The sequence below is a fragment of the Selaginella moellendorffii genome, unplaced genomic scaffold (assembly GCF_000143415.4).
Source record: "Selaginella moellendorffii unplaced genomic scaffold, v1.0 SELMOscaffold_14, whole genome shotgun sequence".
Classification (NCBI taxonomy): Eukaryota; Viridiplantae; Streptophyta; class Lycopodiopsida; order Selaginellales; family Selaginellaceae; genus Selaginella; species Selaginella moellendorffii.
Window position 1 is genome coordinate 1,133,353 of NW_003314275.1, and position 13,862 is coordinate 1,147,214.

At 45.6% G+C, this 13,862-nt stretch overlaps 3 protein-coding genes and 1 long non-coding RNA gene across 5 annotated transcripts; 3 read left to right on the plus strand and 1 right to left on the minus strand.

Moving 5' to 3' along the window:
* Positions 1-5,830: 5,830 nt before the first annotated feature.
* LOC9646629 lies at positions 5,831-6,145 on the plus strand. The gene is made up of 3 exons (XR_002992403.1): positions 5,831-5,851; positions 5,946-6,016; positions 6,070-6,145. It is a non-coding gene; the product is annotated as an uncharacterized LOC9646629 (long non-coding RNA).
* Positions 6,146-6,350: 205 nt separating this feature from the next.
* LOC112340478 (DNA (cytosine-5)-methyltransferase DRM2-like) lies at positions 6,351-7,606 on the plus strand (the record flags this gene model as incomplete). Its single annotated transcript, XM_024675391.1, has 1 exon — positions 6,351-7,606. A coding segment is annotated over one exon (1,107 nt), but the record flags the coding sequence as incomplete, so codon positions are not given.
* Positions 7,607-8,243: 637 nt separating this feature from the next.
* LOC9646630 (uncharacterized alpha-1,2-galactosyltransferase C1289.13c) lies at positions 8,244-10,628 on the minus strand. Its single transcript, XM_024675284.1, has 5 exons — positions 9,691-10,628; positions 9,551-9,583; positions 9,324-9,414; positions 8,919-9,182; positions 8,244-8,859 (listed from the first exon to the last, which is right to left on the minus strand). The coding sequence occupies exons 1-5, from the start codon at positions 10,276-10,278 to the stop codon at positions 8,723-8,725; spliced, it is 1,113 nt and encodes a 370-aa protein (XP_024531052.1). The 5' UTR covers positions 10,279-10,628; the 3' UTR covers positions 8,244-8,722.
* Positions 10,629-11,152: 524 nt separating this feature from the next.
* Positions 11,153-12,662, plus strand: LOC9632194 (2-methoxy-6-polyprenyl-1,4-benzoquinol methylase, mitochondrial). Of its 2 annotated transcripts, XM_024675285.1 has the most exons (7): positions 11,153-11,277; positions 11,384-11,510; positions 11,558-11,619; positions 11,687-11,851; positions 11,912-12,128; positions 12,182-12,290; positions 12,344-12,662. In XM_024675285.1, exons 1-7 carry the CDS (start codon positions 11,184-11,186, stop codon positions 12,443-12,445), a joined length of 876 nt encoding a protein of 291 aa, XP_024531053.1. In that variant the 5' UTR covers positions 11,153-11,183; the 3' UTR covers positions 12,446-12,662. The 2 variants fall into 2 exon arrangements, with proteins under 2 accessions (XP_024531053.1, XP_002970249.1); XM_002970203.2 differs by having other exon boundaries at positions 11,687-12,128.
* The last annotated feature ends 1,200 nt before the right edge of the window (positions 12,663-13,862 follow it).

Genomic DNA, 13,862 nt, shown 5'->3' on the forward strand with positions numbered 1-13,862 from the left:
ATCATATATATGTTATATATGTGTTTAATATGTTTGGCTAAGACCAAGCAAAATATTTTAGCTGCGTTTTAATTTTAAAATCAGAATTAGATTCAGTTACCCTCCATCCGACTGCCCAACCATCAAAAAATAAAAATAAAAAATTCACTTTCATGATTGCTATGGAGGGCAAGGCGCAAGTGTGGCTATGGATAGAGTGGCAATGGAGTTGGGTATGGTGGTGGAGCTAAATGCACTACAATAGAGAGTCATGCTCTTCCTCGGGGTGACAGCCGGACAAGAACCTAAGCTCAGTTTCCACCGTATGCCCAAAATTTTCGAAACTTTTCTGTTACGTCACTCATCAAAGCCCTAAGACATTAATCTAGGGAGAGATGTGGCGATGGCTGTGCCGACGCGCTCCACGAAGACAGCCGCACCATTTTAGATCGGATCCAGTAAGAGTTATAACTGCTCTAGAGCGCACCCAGGTTAAGGTCGAAGTTTGCAGTCAAGTCAAGGTGGACAAAGGCGCTCCTCCTGCACAGGCCAAGTTTTTGGATCTGCCTGATGATCTTACCGAAGGCTCGGGGAAACCAAACCGAAAGCTTCTAATCCGCAGCTGCTACAGTCCCATCTTTAATCTCGTTTGGGAGCACAATGAGGTGGAAGCGGAGAGCTTGGATGTTCCTAATGCAGGAGTAGTCTTGCTGGGGAATCCAGGGATAGGGAAGATGGGGTTTTTGTCTGTCACTATGGAAACTGCTGGCCAAGAGGCACAACATCATCATAAAGCTCCCTACTATGGATAACTACGTATTTGTCCCTTGGAAGCACGACCAGGTTAAAGTGGAAGGGCACGGTGGTGTAGGTGTGCCCTAGTGGTACTTGGCCAGCCTCAAATTTGTAGAGCAATTAAGTTTAGTATTTTGCAAGGCAACCTTTCTTTTTCCTTCATGATGGGAAGGGTGAATATTACAATAGTCCTTCATTGTGCAAGATAAAAATTAATTTATACTTCCTAATATATAAATATTTATATATTAAAAATGTTTTTAATACAACTAATTCAACCACACAAAATCCTTCTTTCCTTCTTTGGATGCCATCCATCATAAATATGCCCCTAATTGATTTTGTTCTAGTCATCATCACCATTTAAATAGATGAATATCAAATCATCTAAAGTTTCAATATTTAGAGAGCATCTTGAAATAGTTTTCAGCTGATTTTAATAAGAAAATCCATATTCAGCACAAGTAGTGCTCATAGGTATAAAAAAATGATTTTCCACAGTTCCATCGATGTATCTATCATGGAAATATTATTTGTGCATATCTGCTATTTTTGTTGGTAGATTACTTTGCATAATAGTTATAAATATTGTGTGCTCTACTTTACATTTTTCCCTATCAATAAAAGCACTAAACTAGTTCAGTAAGATATCTAGCCATTTGTAAGCGTTGTTATCCAATTCTTCCTCATAATTTGAGTAATTCTTTGAGTTGAACAGTTTTATAGCATTAAACATACTTATATCCTTTCCCATTTTGGCTAGCATATTAACATATAGTTTCTGAACACACTCCTTGCTTAAACCTAAGCAAGAGTTCAAGTTACCATTTCTTTTGCTCTCTGGAATAGAAATATAATCTAAGGCATGTTTATGCTGTTCCCCTCTAGTATCTACAAACTTGATAAATCCATCTTTAATAGCCTCCACAAAATTACTGAAATGTTTCATACCAAAAATCTCTTTTAGAAATTTTCTTTTGATACTTTTTAAAGTACTATCTAAATACTCAACAATGCTAGCAATATCCACAGTTTCAACTTGAAAGATTTTGTTGAAATTATTCAATTCCAAAAGTATATCAACTAGCATATGGATAGCAAACCACGAGATAACCAAGATACACCATGAATTTGAAGCATACCTAATGTAGATATATTCATAGCATCTTCCAAAAGCCTAAAGGCCAAGAAACATGCAACCATTTATAGATTTAATTGCATAGCTTTTCAACAACCACAAGCTCAAGAAATGCATGCATAACTCGCTATACATTTTATCCTTTGTTTGCCTTCAATATCTACATCCAAAGAAAACTAAGTTACCACTTAGTTCTGAATGCTCTATTCTTCTTCCTCTTCTTATTGGTTAAAGTATCAATTTCTTCTTTTGTTGTTGAAAGATCTCCATCCTCTGATTTGATTTTAGGTCTTTTTCCAGAAAGGGAATCATGAAGTGGTTGCCTTGCAATATCTTGCTGATCTATCTTTTTTTTTTCCCTCCTATTAGCAATAACAAAGAATGTTTTAATCCCATGTTGTTCTATTGCTACTGCCCTAGATCTAATCCATGTCAGCTTGGCTATTCTTATAGTATTCTTAATAATATTCAATAGAATATTATCCATACTGCAATGTATAAATTTTCTTTGCCCTGCAAGTGGCAATGCTAAAATATTTCTGTACTTCATCAGTGCAAAGTGAAAATTGAATACGTCCTTCAAATAGGAAGGCAAATTAGAAACCAGTCTCCAAATGCAAGGTAAACATGCCTTTGCAGGGCTTTGCAAGGTGCAAATTTGGCTAATATGTTCATACCGAAAAGGGAGTGGAGTTTGTACTGCAGGTTTTTGCTCACGTGCTCATCAAAGAAGGTTAATTATTACGAGTTTGCAAAGGCCAGCAATGTGTACATGCTGTTCAATCCCATCTGGACAGAAGATGAGCTTCTGGCCCTCAACGAGCACAACTTTGGACATGATCCAGAGGAAGTGCGGAAACACTTCCTCAAATGGGGTGGTACGCCTCTATACGTGCTGGAGAAGGTGTGGCTGGAAGCGCAGGCAGAGATAAGCCATGCCATTGGACTGGTCAGAGATTTTGACAAGATTATAAAACTCCAGGCACTGCCGGACGATCCAGCTCACAAGCTATGTTGACGAGACGTTCACATCTTCCCGTTTGGCTCCTGCCAGTGCATATGTTGAAGAGCAATTGCTGTCAAATCTCCCATTACCACGATTGAAGCATTTCTTGTCAGTGGAGCAACCAGATGGTATCTGGGATATCCAGGCAATGCTGCTAGAGAGCTTTGTTTGCAACATACTCATTCCCAGGGGTGGCAAGTTACAATACAGGGAGCTGCAACAAGATGGGGAATTCGGACCTGTTTTGGCAGGGAGCTTCCCTAAGGTTGGTCCAAGGTATCATCTGGAACGTAGAGGAGGTGGACATGAGGCGCAGCAAATTCTATTAGACCATAAGAATGTGCTCTTCAAGCCTTCTTCAGCCAGGAATGTGGACTGGGATTTCATTGTCAATGGAAGTATATATCAGGTAACCATAACAAAGAAGTGCGCCTTGGTGCTCAGGCCAGCTGTTGAGAAAGCACTGGACTTCCTGTGAGTTTACTATGGCAAAGGGAAACAAGTTGACTTCTGCATACTGGTACCGCACTTCAATCTGACATTGACTGGTTCGGTACCATCAAGCTGGAAAAGAGACAAGACAAACAAGGAATGGTCAATGAAATGATGTACAGAATCAAGAAGTTGAACGTCAAGGTGAAGTTAGTGTTGCTAGACATTGGTGGCATTTGCCCGGCTTACATAGGGACAGGTGTCATTGTTAAAGGAGACCACCAGGACGATATCATGTCTTCTATGTGCATGTCTAGGACTTAATACTCAAAGGCTATGTAGGACATCCATCCGGGCATGCACGATGATAATGGATGAGACACATGCGATTCAATGAGATGGTTTTCAGACTTTGGTATTGTGCCCGGGATTGAGCATTACAATTGCATGATTGGGAAAGAACTTATGGAGACCATGCCCTGTGAGCAGGAGGCAAGAATTTGGATGACTTTTTTCTCTTCCTGCAGGAAGCATATAAATGCTGAACACGGAAAATACGCTGCAGAACATATATTTACCATCGACCTAAACAATGGCACCCCGTACATTATCCTCACGGAGATATATGGGAAAAGTGGAAGGATATATGAGATTAAGAAAGATGGTGAAAGAGAAGGGCTTGAAGAAGCTCCAAGTTGGTGGAAAGATGCACCCATTTCATGTGTGGGATTGGTCTCATCCTAATATAAAAGAAATACAAGGTGAGCTCACGAGGTTGGTTGTGAAAGAACTTTTGGCACGCCAATTGCAACAAAGAGGAGAAGGTTGCAATTGCATACCATTGCTTCAAGAATTTCACAAACCTAGTGTTCTTGTCAGTAATAACATGGAGATTGCCATGCCTCATTTCTGAAAAAGAAAGAGGATCTTGGTCAAGATGGTCAGCAACTTCACTGTTTCAAAGGTGGCTGTTCTTGTGATGCATGGTAATTTTTGCTGTTTTATGTTCCACAATATATTCTAAATTTTTTAAAGTTCAGTTTTGACAATCTCAAATTTACCCAGTGGTAAACAGCAGATTGTAGCCAGGTCTCGAGAATTTTTAGGCTCTGCGACTTATAATATTGAGAATAAGCGACAAAGCACGTCACAGACTCCATTCTTGGTTGTTGCAGCATCCGACTCCTTACTCACACCTCGATTCACTGGCCAGGGCAAGCACTTGCATTTGTTCAGAACTGGTGATGATCCTTGACACTGGGCCTGGACTTAAATGAAATTCTCAAGACAGCCACATTAGCAAGTTAAACTGAAAATCCTGCAAGCACTCTCGAGAAAGTCGAAGATGTCAACCATGTTATCAACATGTGCCCCACATACAATCACATGCCGGTGCAATGGGGGTCAAATCTGCATGTCTGTGGGCAAACAAACTCTGTGCAAGGGCAACCATCATCTCACTGGTCTAATGTGGGAGGGGGCACGGTGAGAAAACATGAATGAATGAATGAATAAATGAATGATTGGGTAGAATTACTATTTATCTGCTAGAGCTTGATGGGGGTCGGATAAATTCTGGTTGCAAAACCATAGGCGCAAAGATTTATTAGCTTATGTAAACTTAGTTGACAAAATAAACTTTAATAAGAAGCTGAGCAAATTAAATATATAATATATATCTCTTTTCTCTTTTCTTGTGTGGCACCTAACTCTCCGCTTCTTTTCAACCTCTTGGAAAGAAGTGTAAAATTAGGTGCCACATAGGAGAGAGAAAAGAGATATTTATTAAATTTTAAAGATATCAAATTTAAAGATACAGCCGAATAATACAATCCATTATTACAATTAATTAAAAGGGACAGAAGGGCGGGAAGAAGTTAAAACATGGTGTAAATTTATAATTTTTAATCATGTAATATTTTTTTGTAATGCAAACCTATTAACATTTGCACACTCGTCGGCGGTTCCAATCTCCCGCGACACCTCTTACTGGGAGCCCGAGAGGTTTTGTTTTCGTCGCTCCAGCCATGCTTGTCGAGTATGGCTCCTCCTCCGAATCCGAGGACGAGTACGATGACTCGCTATCCTTCTCTTTCGATGTTGAGGACGGTTACAAGGTATTGGATTCTCCCTTGTATTCTTGCCCTCTTTTCAATCTCTTTTTCACGATCAGATGGCTGACGACACCGCGAGCAGCGCGATCCCTCGATCCAGCAGAAACGAGCTGCGGGCGATGGGGTTCTCATCATCGCTCATCGATCGCGCCATGGAGATTTCGGGTAATCCTCAGCTTTTTTCTTCCTGGAGCTTGACTCTTCTCTAGATTGCGGCAGCGTGGAGGATCTCGCGTCAAAGATCCTCGCAATGCAGGTAGGCTCCAGAGTGTTTTTTCCTTCCTTTTCGATGGACAAGGTGATCATCGCAGGAGCACACCTCTCTCGAAGATATTTTCAGGGGCAAACTTTCGGAAGAGATGATCACGAACGCTCGCAAGGAATGTGGTAAGCGAGCTTTTCTCTTACGTTGTTCTTTCTTTTCTTGTGCTTTGCAAGCGAAGCTTATGACTTACATTCCCTTTATCTTTCTTTTTCATAGGTGCCAATGCCCAAGACTCAGCCATAGCTGATTACATTTTTTCGCAGCATCCAGATCTGCTTCGAGCAGAGGTAAGTTCGCGACAACGTTTTAGTCGTTCTTCATTTTTCGTTTTTTTGCGTAGGAGGCATCGGACAAACATCTACATGGTAGACTCAAATCCATGGGCTTTTCAGACGAGCAGATAGCGAATGCGCTCGGATTGTTCGGTAACCGATGATCATGCTTGCTACTTTTGTATTCATTGATTTCTGTAGGAAACGATGCGAAGCTCGAGGACGTCGTCGAGCATATCTTCGCCAAGGAAGCCGCACCACGGCTTGAAGAAAAACCAGACCTTGCAAGGATCTACCGAGAGTGGGACGAAGAATCAAGGCCAGGAAGCAGCAGCCGGAGAGTTGACACCACGGACGGGAAAAGGAAACGAGAAGACGATACCTTCTTCGCCAACTTCGACGACTTGGAGGACAACTTCGATGGCTTCCTGCCGGAGCAGCGAAACCAAGGCGATGGGATGGGCTTTGGCATACCGGGGCAGCCACCCAGATCAAGAACGCTGCCATCTTCCAGTCTCCCTCCACCGTTCTTCTACTTCGAGAACGTAGCGGTCATGCCTCGCGGGAGCTGGGAGGACTCGACGGCATCGAGCCAGAGCTCGTCAACTCCAAATGGTTTTGCGCTGCGTCCAGGCCGCGAGGCTACGTCCACAACCTCCCCGTCAAAGGAAGAAGGGCGCTGCATCCGGGACCGATGACGATCCAGGAGCTCGTCCCAGGGATGGAGAACGTCCGGCCGCCGTGGGACAAGCGCGTCAAGCTCAACTGCATCACCACCTCGAGCGACCGAGCTGCTCGCGTTCAGGCCAGCGCCGAGGCGTTCTACAACGACGACGACGTCGATCCTCAAGTCTTCCTCGACATGAAGAGAGCCAACCTCGTCTGGCGCGGCCGGGGGATCCTGGCGCCGCTCGAAGTCCAGGAGCTGGAAGTAGTGCAAGGCTTCGACGTCGGGCACACGAGCTCCGGCCAGTCCCCGGCCGAGCGGATCAAAGCTCTCGGGAACGCCATGCAAGTCCACACGGTGGCATGGCATCTCTCGGTGCTGGGGGAGCTCTTCCCATCCGGTATCCGGGTCCTCTCGCTCTTCTCGGGGATCGGCGGCATCGAGGTGGCGTTGGAGAAGCTCGGTATTCCAATCAAGTTCCTCGTGAGCGTCGAAACCAGCGCGGACTGCCACCGAGTTCTGCGCAGCTGGTGGCATAGAACCAGGCAGCGAGGAACACATATCGTCTTGGGCGACGTGACGGAGCTGTCTCGAGAGAGGATCGAGGAGCTCGCTGCTCGAGCCGGGGGTGGCTTCGATCTGGTGGCCGGTGGAAGCCCGTGCAACAACTTCTCGGGTAACAACAGGACTTCTCGGACTGGGATCACTGGCGATAAGTCGCGGCTCTTCTTCGACTACGTGAGGATTCTCACCACGGTGAGAAGCATCATGGCCAAGTCGGCGTCGTGATCGAATCCACCAGGCAAGTTCTTTTTTGGTCGCGGTCTTTGCTACAAGATTTTCCTTTTTTCAGCATGGCTGCCAAATCGTTTTTTGATCTAACTTTGACAGATTTTCCAGCTTTGTGGTAATACTTTGATAACTAGATCTTTTCTTTGGTTTGATCTTCGAGATTCGGATTGATCTGATCACAGAGACGCATAGAAAAGTCGTGTTTTCGTCCAGGCCGACTCTTTGACGAAATTTTCTTTTCTTTTTCATCATGTGATCTTTGCAAAATCGTTTTATGATCATAGCGAATTTGACACGATTTTCGCACTGAATCTTTTCTTCGGTTTGAACTTCGAGAAATTGATTGATGTGATCACAGAGACGCATGGAAAAGTCGTAGTTTTCGTGAACTCTTTGACAAAATTTTCCTTGTGATCACGGCGTTGATTGACAGTTTGCCAAGATTTGTGACGATTTTCGTTTTTTGACCGCCGAATCTTTTCTTTGGTTTGATCTTCAAGAATTTGATTGATGTGATCATAGAGACGCATGGACAAGTCGTGGTTTTGCCGAATCCAAGCGGTTCTTGACGAGATTTTCTTTTTCTCACCACAGCAAAGTCGCGATCCCTTCAGAAAAATCGTTTTTTGATCACTAGTAAACTAACATTAATTTTCGAGCTTGGTGACAAACTTTGATCACTAAATCAAAGAATTTTCTTGAGTGGAACCATGTGAAACACAGCTACGCACTTCTTGTACTTTGTTCTGTCAATCAATCAATCATGCAAATCGATCCAAACGCTTTACATCATTGTTTTCTTCAGTGTGCTCCAATTCATCTATAACTTTACAAAAGAAAGAGAGTAATAAAACAAACGAGCAGCCACTGCACGCTTCTTCTTCTCCTACAACATGAATGAATCAAAAATGGAACCTGGGTGGATCAAACTCTCGCGTATCTTCGTCTTCACCATCTTCTCGCAGAGAGAAATCTCTCCACCAAGCTCAGTAGCTGCTCAGCGTAATCGCTCGTCATCGTTCGTAGTCGTCATCATCGTACAAATCCTTGGCCCTGTCGTCCCCGGCAGCTCTGCGAGCGAAGAAATCCACCATAGAATAGTGTGAGCTATGCCGCAAAACGAAATGGCCCGACCGAAAAGAAACAAGGGGGAAGAAAAGAAAAAAAAAGAATAGTATGTGCCTCGAATCCAAAATGCTTTCCCGTGCTCTGTACTGTGTGTGGGTGTGTGTAGTTTTGGCCATGCGTTGCCTGTTCGAAGTTTAGGGAGGACCTGCTCGACGATTTCCTGTGCTCCAAATTCTCTCTTCGTCCAGTTCTTTGAGAATCTTCTTCATCCAAGTCTTCTTGTCGCTTAAACCTGCTAGATGGACCATGAAGTCCCCCTTGGCATAAACTCCTGGACGAAGAAAGTGTCATGAGAATCTCGCAATGAAAGAAAAGAGAGAAAGCTCTTACCATGCCAGACCGACTTTGTCCACGAGATCAAGCGATGGCCGTTCTTCCAGGAGGGTCTCCACAAGTTGGAGTTGAAGAGGCACTGCATAGGCGCTACGCGTACGTGAGTCCTTTTCTCTGCTGCATCCATGCTCCGGATTAAATGCTTCAGGGCGTCGTTGTCGCCGCTTTTACTGTGGCCGAAGGGTTTAATAAACGCCGTCTGGTTCCACCACAGTTCCAGAAACTGTTGACTCCACTCCGAGTTGCGGAAGAAAAACATGCCTGCACGGGAAGAAACAGTGGGCTTCAGGACACGGTCTCCGAGAAAAGAGGCAGCGTAAGAACAGTGCAGAAGGTAAAACAATAAAAGGAAAGTGGTGTGATGCTACTATTCGCGACGAGACAAAAAGGAAACAATTTTACCTGCATTGACGCCAGTAACGTCTTCCGTAACGATGAAATCTGGCATGTCTTGAAACTCCACGTCGCCAACGACCGAATTCACAATATCCTCCTGGTAAGTTACGCAGAAAGGTCAGTTAAGTTTCTTAGCAAGCCAGAAAAAAAAGAAAAAAGAAAAAAGCTAGAGCGTAGTGCTTGCTTGATCACACTAAAACAAATGCCTTGAGTTGCGAGATCATGATGCTTACCAGAGAAATCGTCGGATTAGTCACTAGAGAATCCTGGAAGAAATCCATCACCAGCACGGCAGCGAGCACGAAGAAAAAAAAGAAAACATTAATATCAGTAAGACACGAGTCGCGAGAGATAAAGCAAGAATCGTTCTCACCGCGTCATTCCAGAAGACCCACTCATAGCTCGCCAAGTGCTTGCGTACTGCGAGGATCTTGCTCCAGCTGGGAGGCCGGCTCCTGTCCAGGCAATCGCTCGCATCGATGAAGTCATAACCGTGAAGATCCACATACGCCCTCTTGTTTGGCGTCACCAGCTCCATGAGCCCCTCGAACGATCTGTGCGGGACGCTGGAGGAGCCATCGGAGCACGTCACCATGGCGAACCTATACGTGCGTGAAGAAGGAGGAATCATCGAGGACGAGGAAGCGGCGACGCACTGGCGGCCCAGATCGTTGGCCCTGAGCAGCAGCACGCCCGATCCATAGATGAAGGCCGAGGAGAGGAGGAAGGCCACGGCGGCGAAGAGCAGCAGCAGGCGCGCGAAATTGAGCGACGAGACGAACCAGCTATGCCGGAAATCCGCGTCTTGGAGGAGGAGCCTCTTGGTGTCGGCGTCGGTGTAGCGCGTGCTGGCGCAGTCCTTGAGGACCTTCTTCTGGAAGAAGATCGTGGATTCCCCCGGGCAGTCGGATTCATTCCCTGTGACATTCCTCCGCTGGGGGCAAATCCCACTCACGCCCATTCCCGGAAGAGCCCAAAAAGGCCCAAAATATTTCCACCAGGAGGGTGAGCAAAGAGGGGGGGAGAAATCACTGCCGCGCTGCTGCCCGGCCGCGCAATCGGTGCCGCCGCCGCTCCTCCTGTGCAATCTTTGCCCCGCTAGGAACCATAAATCGCGAAATCGAGCAGGAAATCCCGATGAACAATGCCCCCCGGGAGCTGCGAATGCTAGATCCAATGTGGAAGCGATGGAGCTGCTTATAGGCGGATAGACGCCAAAAATCACACCTTGGAGACTCCGAGCTATGGCGGAAGCGTCGATCCTGTCGCTGGGATCCCGGAAAACCCTATAGCCCTAAATGGGAAATAAGAGAAGGCAAGGTAAGATGGAAGAAATATTCGCCTGGGCGTGGCCGAATATGCTCCATTACCTCGTTGGCACGCTGACGCGGCATAGCGCCAACGGTAGGATCCAGTTAGGGCGTGACTAGGTCAAGACGACATGGATTTACGCGCAGTCTTCGTCTATGTTGTAGGCGAGGACGAAGCCCTTTGGGAATTTTCCAAAGCTTTTAAAAGTTTTACGCGACCATTTCCACGAGGCTAGGAGGAAGAGAAGATTCAACGCGTGTCTGACAGACACGTGGCCGGTGAATAGTCCGAGCCGTATACGTCACCGTGTCCACTACGCCGGGCTAACAAAACAAGGAGAAATCTGTATTGTTTGGGGATTGTTTTGTTTATTAGGGCGCTCATGCATGGTTTCTTTGGATTGCCCGCCAATGAATGTGAGTTGGAGGAAGATGCCAAGGCATGCTAGGCTGGGACAGCCAAGGGGCATATTCCTGGCATTGTCCACCTGGCGTTTTAGGGCAATTCCGTGGTTTAGGGTTTAAGCCCGGGATTTTAGGGTTCTTGGACAGGGGCATGAGGGGGGCGCTCCTGCGAGCTGCCACCGGGAAGGCGTTGCGCGCTCGCTGGATCCACAGCGAGAGATCCAGCTCTGGCGTCGCGAATTTCGGTGAGCGCCGTGCTTTTCAGGTGGATTTTTCTGTCGCGCTTTTGCTTCTTGTTCTTGCGTTGGTTTCGTTGCTGTTGTAACGAGGAATGGAAATGGTGGTGTGTAGGATTTAGGGAAGTTCCAGAGGATGAGAAGGCGGGGATGGTTGGGGCGGTTTTCAGCAGCGTAGCTTCCAATTATGATCTCATGAATGATATCATGAGTGGAGGGCTTCATCGGCTCTGGAAGGACAGGTTTGCTCGAAGATTTTCCTATCTATCCTTCACGTTTTCTCGTGTAGATTAGTCTCGGAGCTTCAACCATTTCCGGGCATGCAACACCTCGATGTTGCTGGTGGAACAGGTAAACGCAGTTTGGTTTTGTTTTCTTTTTGTCTTGCGCGACTGATTTTCTGTGCCTGGATTTGTAGGAGACATTGCGTTTCGCGTCTTAGACACGATTTATTCCAAGGAACAACGCAGTCCACAGAAAAAGGAAGTAAACGAGAAAGAAGTGGTCGACGAAACGCGAGTCTACGTGTGTGATATCAATGCATCGATGCTCGATGTGGGAAGGCAGCGAGCCAAAACAAGGGGTGAGCCAGGAATTTCCGTTTGTGGACAAATCCGATTTAAGTTCGTGATGGTGAAAGCAGGTCTTGGAGAGCTGCCATCGCTTGTATGGGTCGAAGGCGATGCGGAGGCTCTCACTTTCGCTGACGACTCCATGGATGGCTACACCATCGCATTCGGTATTAGAAACGTGACTCACATTGACAAGGCTCTCAGGGAAGCTCATAGGGTGCTAAAACGCGGTGGAAGATTTCTCTGCCTGGAGCTCAGCCATGTCGAGACGCCAATCTTCAAACAAATGTAAGACTGCAAGAGCTTCGCTTTCCTGTTTCTTACCTCTCGATCTTTCGCAGCTACGACTTCTACTCGTTCTCAGTAATACCGGCAATCGGGCAAATGGTTGCGAAGGACCGGAACTCGTATCAATACCTGGTTGAGAGCATTAGAAAGTTCCCAAAACAGGTAATTGAAGCCTTTTTCTTTTTCTTCTTTCATCTTATAGCAAGGCCTTGCAGGATGACTTTGCGAGAATGATCATCAACGCGGGCTTCTCCAACGTGCAATACGAGAACTTAGTGCAGGGAGTTGTGGCAATACACTCTGGATTCAAGCTTTGATATTTTCTAGACAAAGTTTTGGAATAGTCGATTAGATTTTATTTACGTTAGAGACGACTGTTAAGGGACAAAAATTCGTGGATCTCGAGAAATTCTCTGGCCATGGGTGGAACTGGTCTCCAATTCTTGGAGAGCTGCTGGAGTGATGGCTGCTCTACCCTGTTTTACATACAACAATTGTTGTTGAAGAAGTCACAATGTAGAGGAGCATGAAATATTTGAACTAGTGATATAGTTGAGTAAGGTAGCATCTATTGACAAGTTATGCCGCTCCACAATAGCATCGCTCATGGTTAGCTGCAAGACAAAGTCATAGTCAATAAAAGTCAAGGTGTTGAATTCAACTGAGCTACAGGCCTTGTAGCAAGTGGCTCCATAATCGGGGATAACCATCACTTTTTCAAATGGAGAATGAGCCCCAACAGGCGCTGTGGTGAGTGCTCCATCTCTTCGAGTCAGTGTTGGATCTGTTTGTTTGTCGCGCTTAAAAGGGTGAGTATGAAACACGCAGATCATCCGGGACGTGCTCTTGAGAGATTCCGAGGCTGGCCAGGTTGTGGGAGTGAGAACACACTTGAGGGCGCTAAACAAAGTAAGTCTTATTCATAAGGATGCGAGTCGTGACGTTGTTCAACATCATGGATCGCATCCTTATGAAGAAGACTGACATTGGATCCAAGGCCTCGGTTTTCATTGCAATGATTGATGAGTTCCTCGAGGTGAGAGCGCTTTCTTGATCACTGACTACTTGAGCTAGCTCGATTTGGTTGCCAACGGGAAAGGATGCACAGCTTTTTGCAAAATTTCCTAATTTCGTGGAGATCACAGAGTTTTGCTCTTGGTATGGGAACTTCGAGACTTCGTATTTTTCTATGAACTTGTGATTCTTTTGTGATCCTAAGGATCTACTTGTTGCTGGATCTGAACATCACCACAGTGACCGAGTGGGCTTTGGCAGAACTTCTTCCCCACCCAGACTGGATTATCAAAGCTCGTCGTTGGACGCAAACACATGGTCGAAGAGCCAAGCTTGATGTTTTAAATGCCATCATTAACTAGTCTCCATCCTCCTTATTTTCTTGCTCATCATGACGCATCAATCGACGCCTACAAAGTTGCCCGGCTATGTGAATGCCTATGCAAGACTCAAGTTTGAGTTTGGAGTGATCCTATGGAGTTCTCGCCCCATAGATTCAGACTGCGAGCTGTTTCCATTCCTCTGGGTCTTTGTTTTTTCTTGGAAAGTTGGAAATAAAAGATTCGAATTAGAAGACCGCCCTCGGGTGATTCCGATAAACTCATGCTTTTTCAGGTGGATTTTTCTGTCGCGTTTTTGCTTCTCTCCCGTTTCTTTGTTCGTTTCGTTGCTGTTGTGACGAGAAATGCTGGTGTATAGGATTCAAGGAAATGAGAAGGC

What these genes read in the sequence shown, in the direction of transcription:
- LOC9646630 (XM_024675284.1), bottom strand. Translation starts at nt 10,278, where the DNA reads ATGGGCGTGAGTGGGATTTGCCCCCAGCGGAGGAATGTCACAGGGAAT. An exon ending in CTAATCCGACGATTTCTCTG is followed by an intron (nt 9,415 to 9,550) that starts GTAAGCATCATG and finishes GTAACTTACCAG; the next exon opens with GAGGATATTGTGAATTCGGT. An exon ending in CGTTACTGGCGTCAATGCAG is followed by an intron (nt 9,183 to 9,323) that starts GTAAAATTGTTT and finishes CTTCCCGTGCAG; the next exon opens with GCATGTTTTTCTTCCGCAAC.
- LOC9632194 (XM_002970203.2), top strand. Translation starts at nt 11,184, where the DNA reads ATGAGGGGGGCGCTCCTGCGAGCTGCCACCGGGAAGGCGTTGCGCGCT. An exon ending in CATCGGCTCTGGAAGGACAG is followed by an intron (nt 11,511 to 11,557) that starts GTTTGCTCGAAG and finishes TTTCTCGTGTAG; the next exon opens with ATTAGTCTCGGAGCTTCAAC. An exon ending in ACGCCAATCTTCAAACAAAT is followed by an intron (nt 12,129 to 12,181) that starts GTAAGACTGCAA and finishes GATCTTTCGCAG; the next exon opens with CTACGACTTCTACTCGTTCT.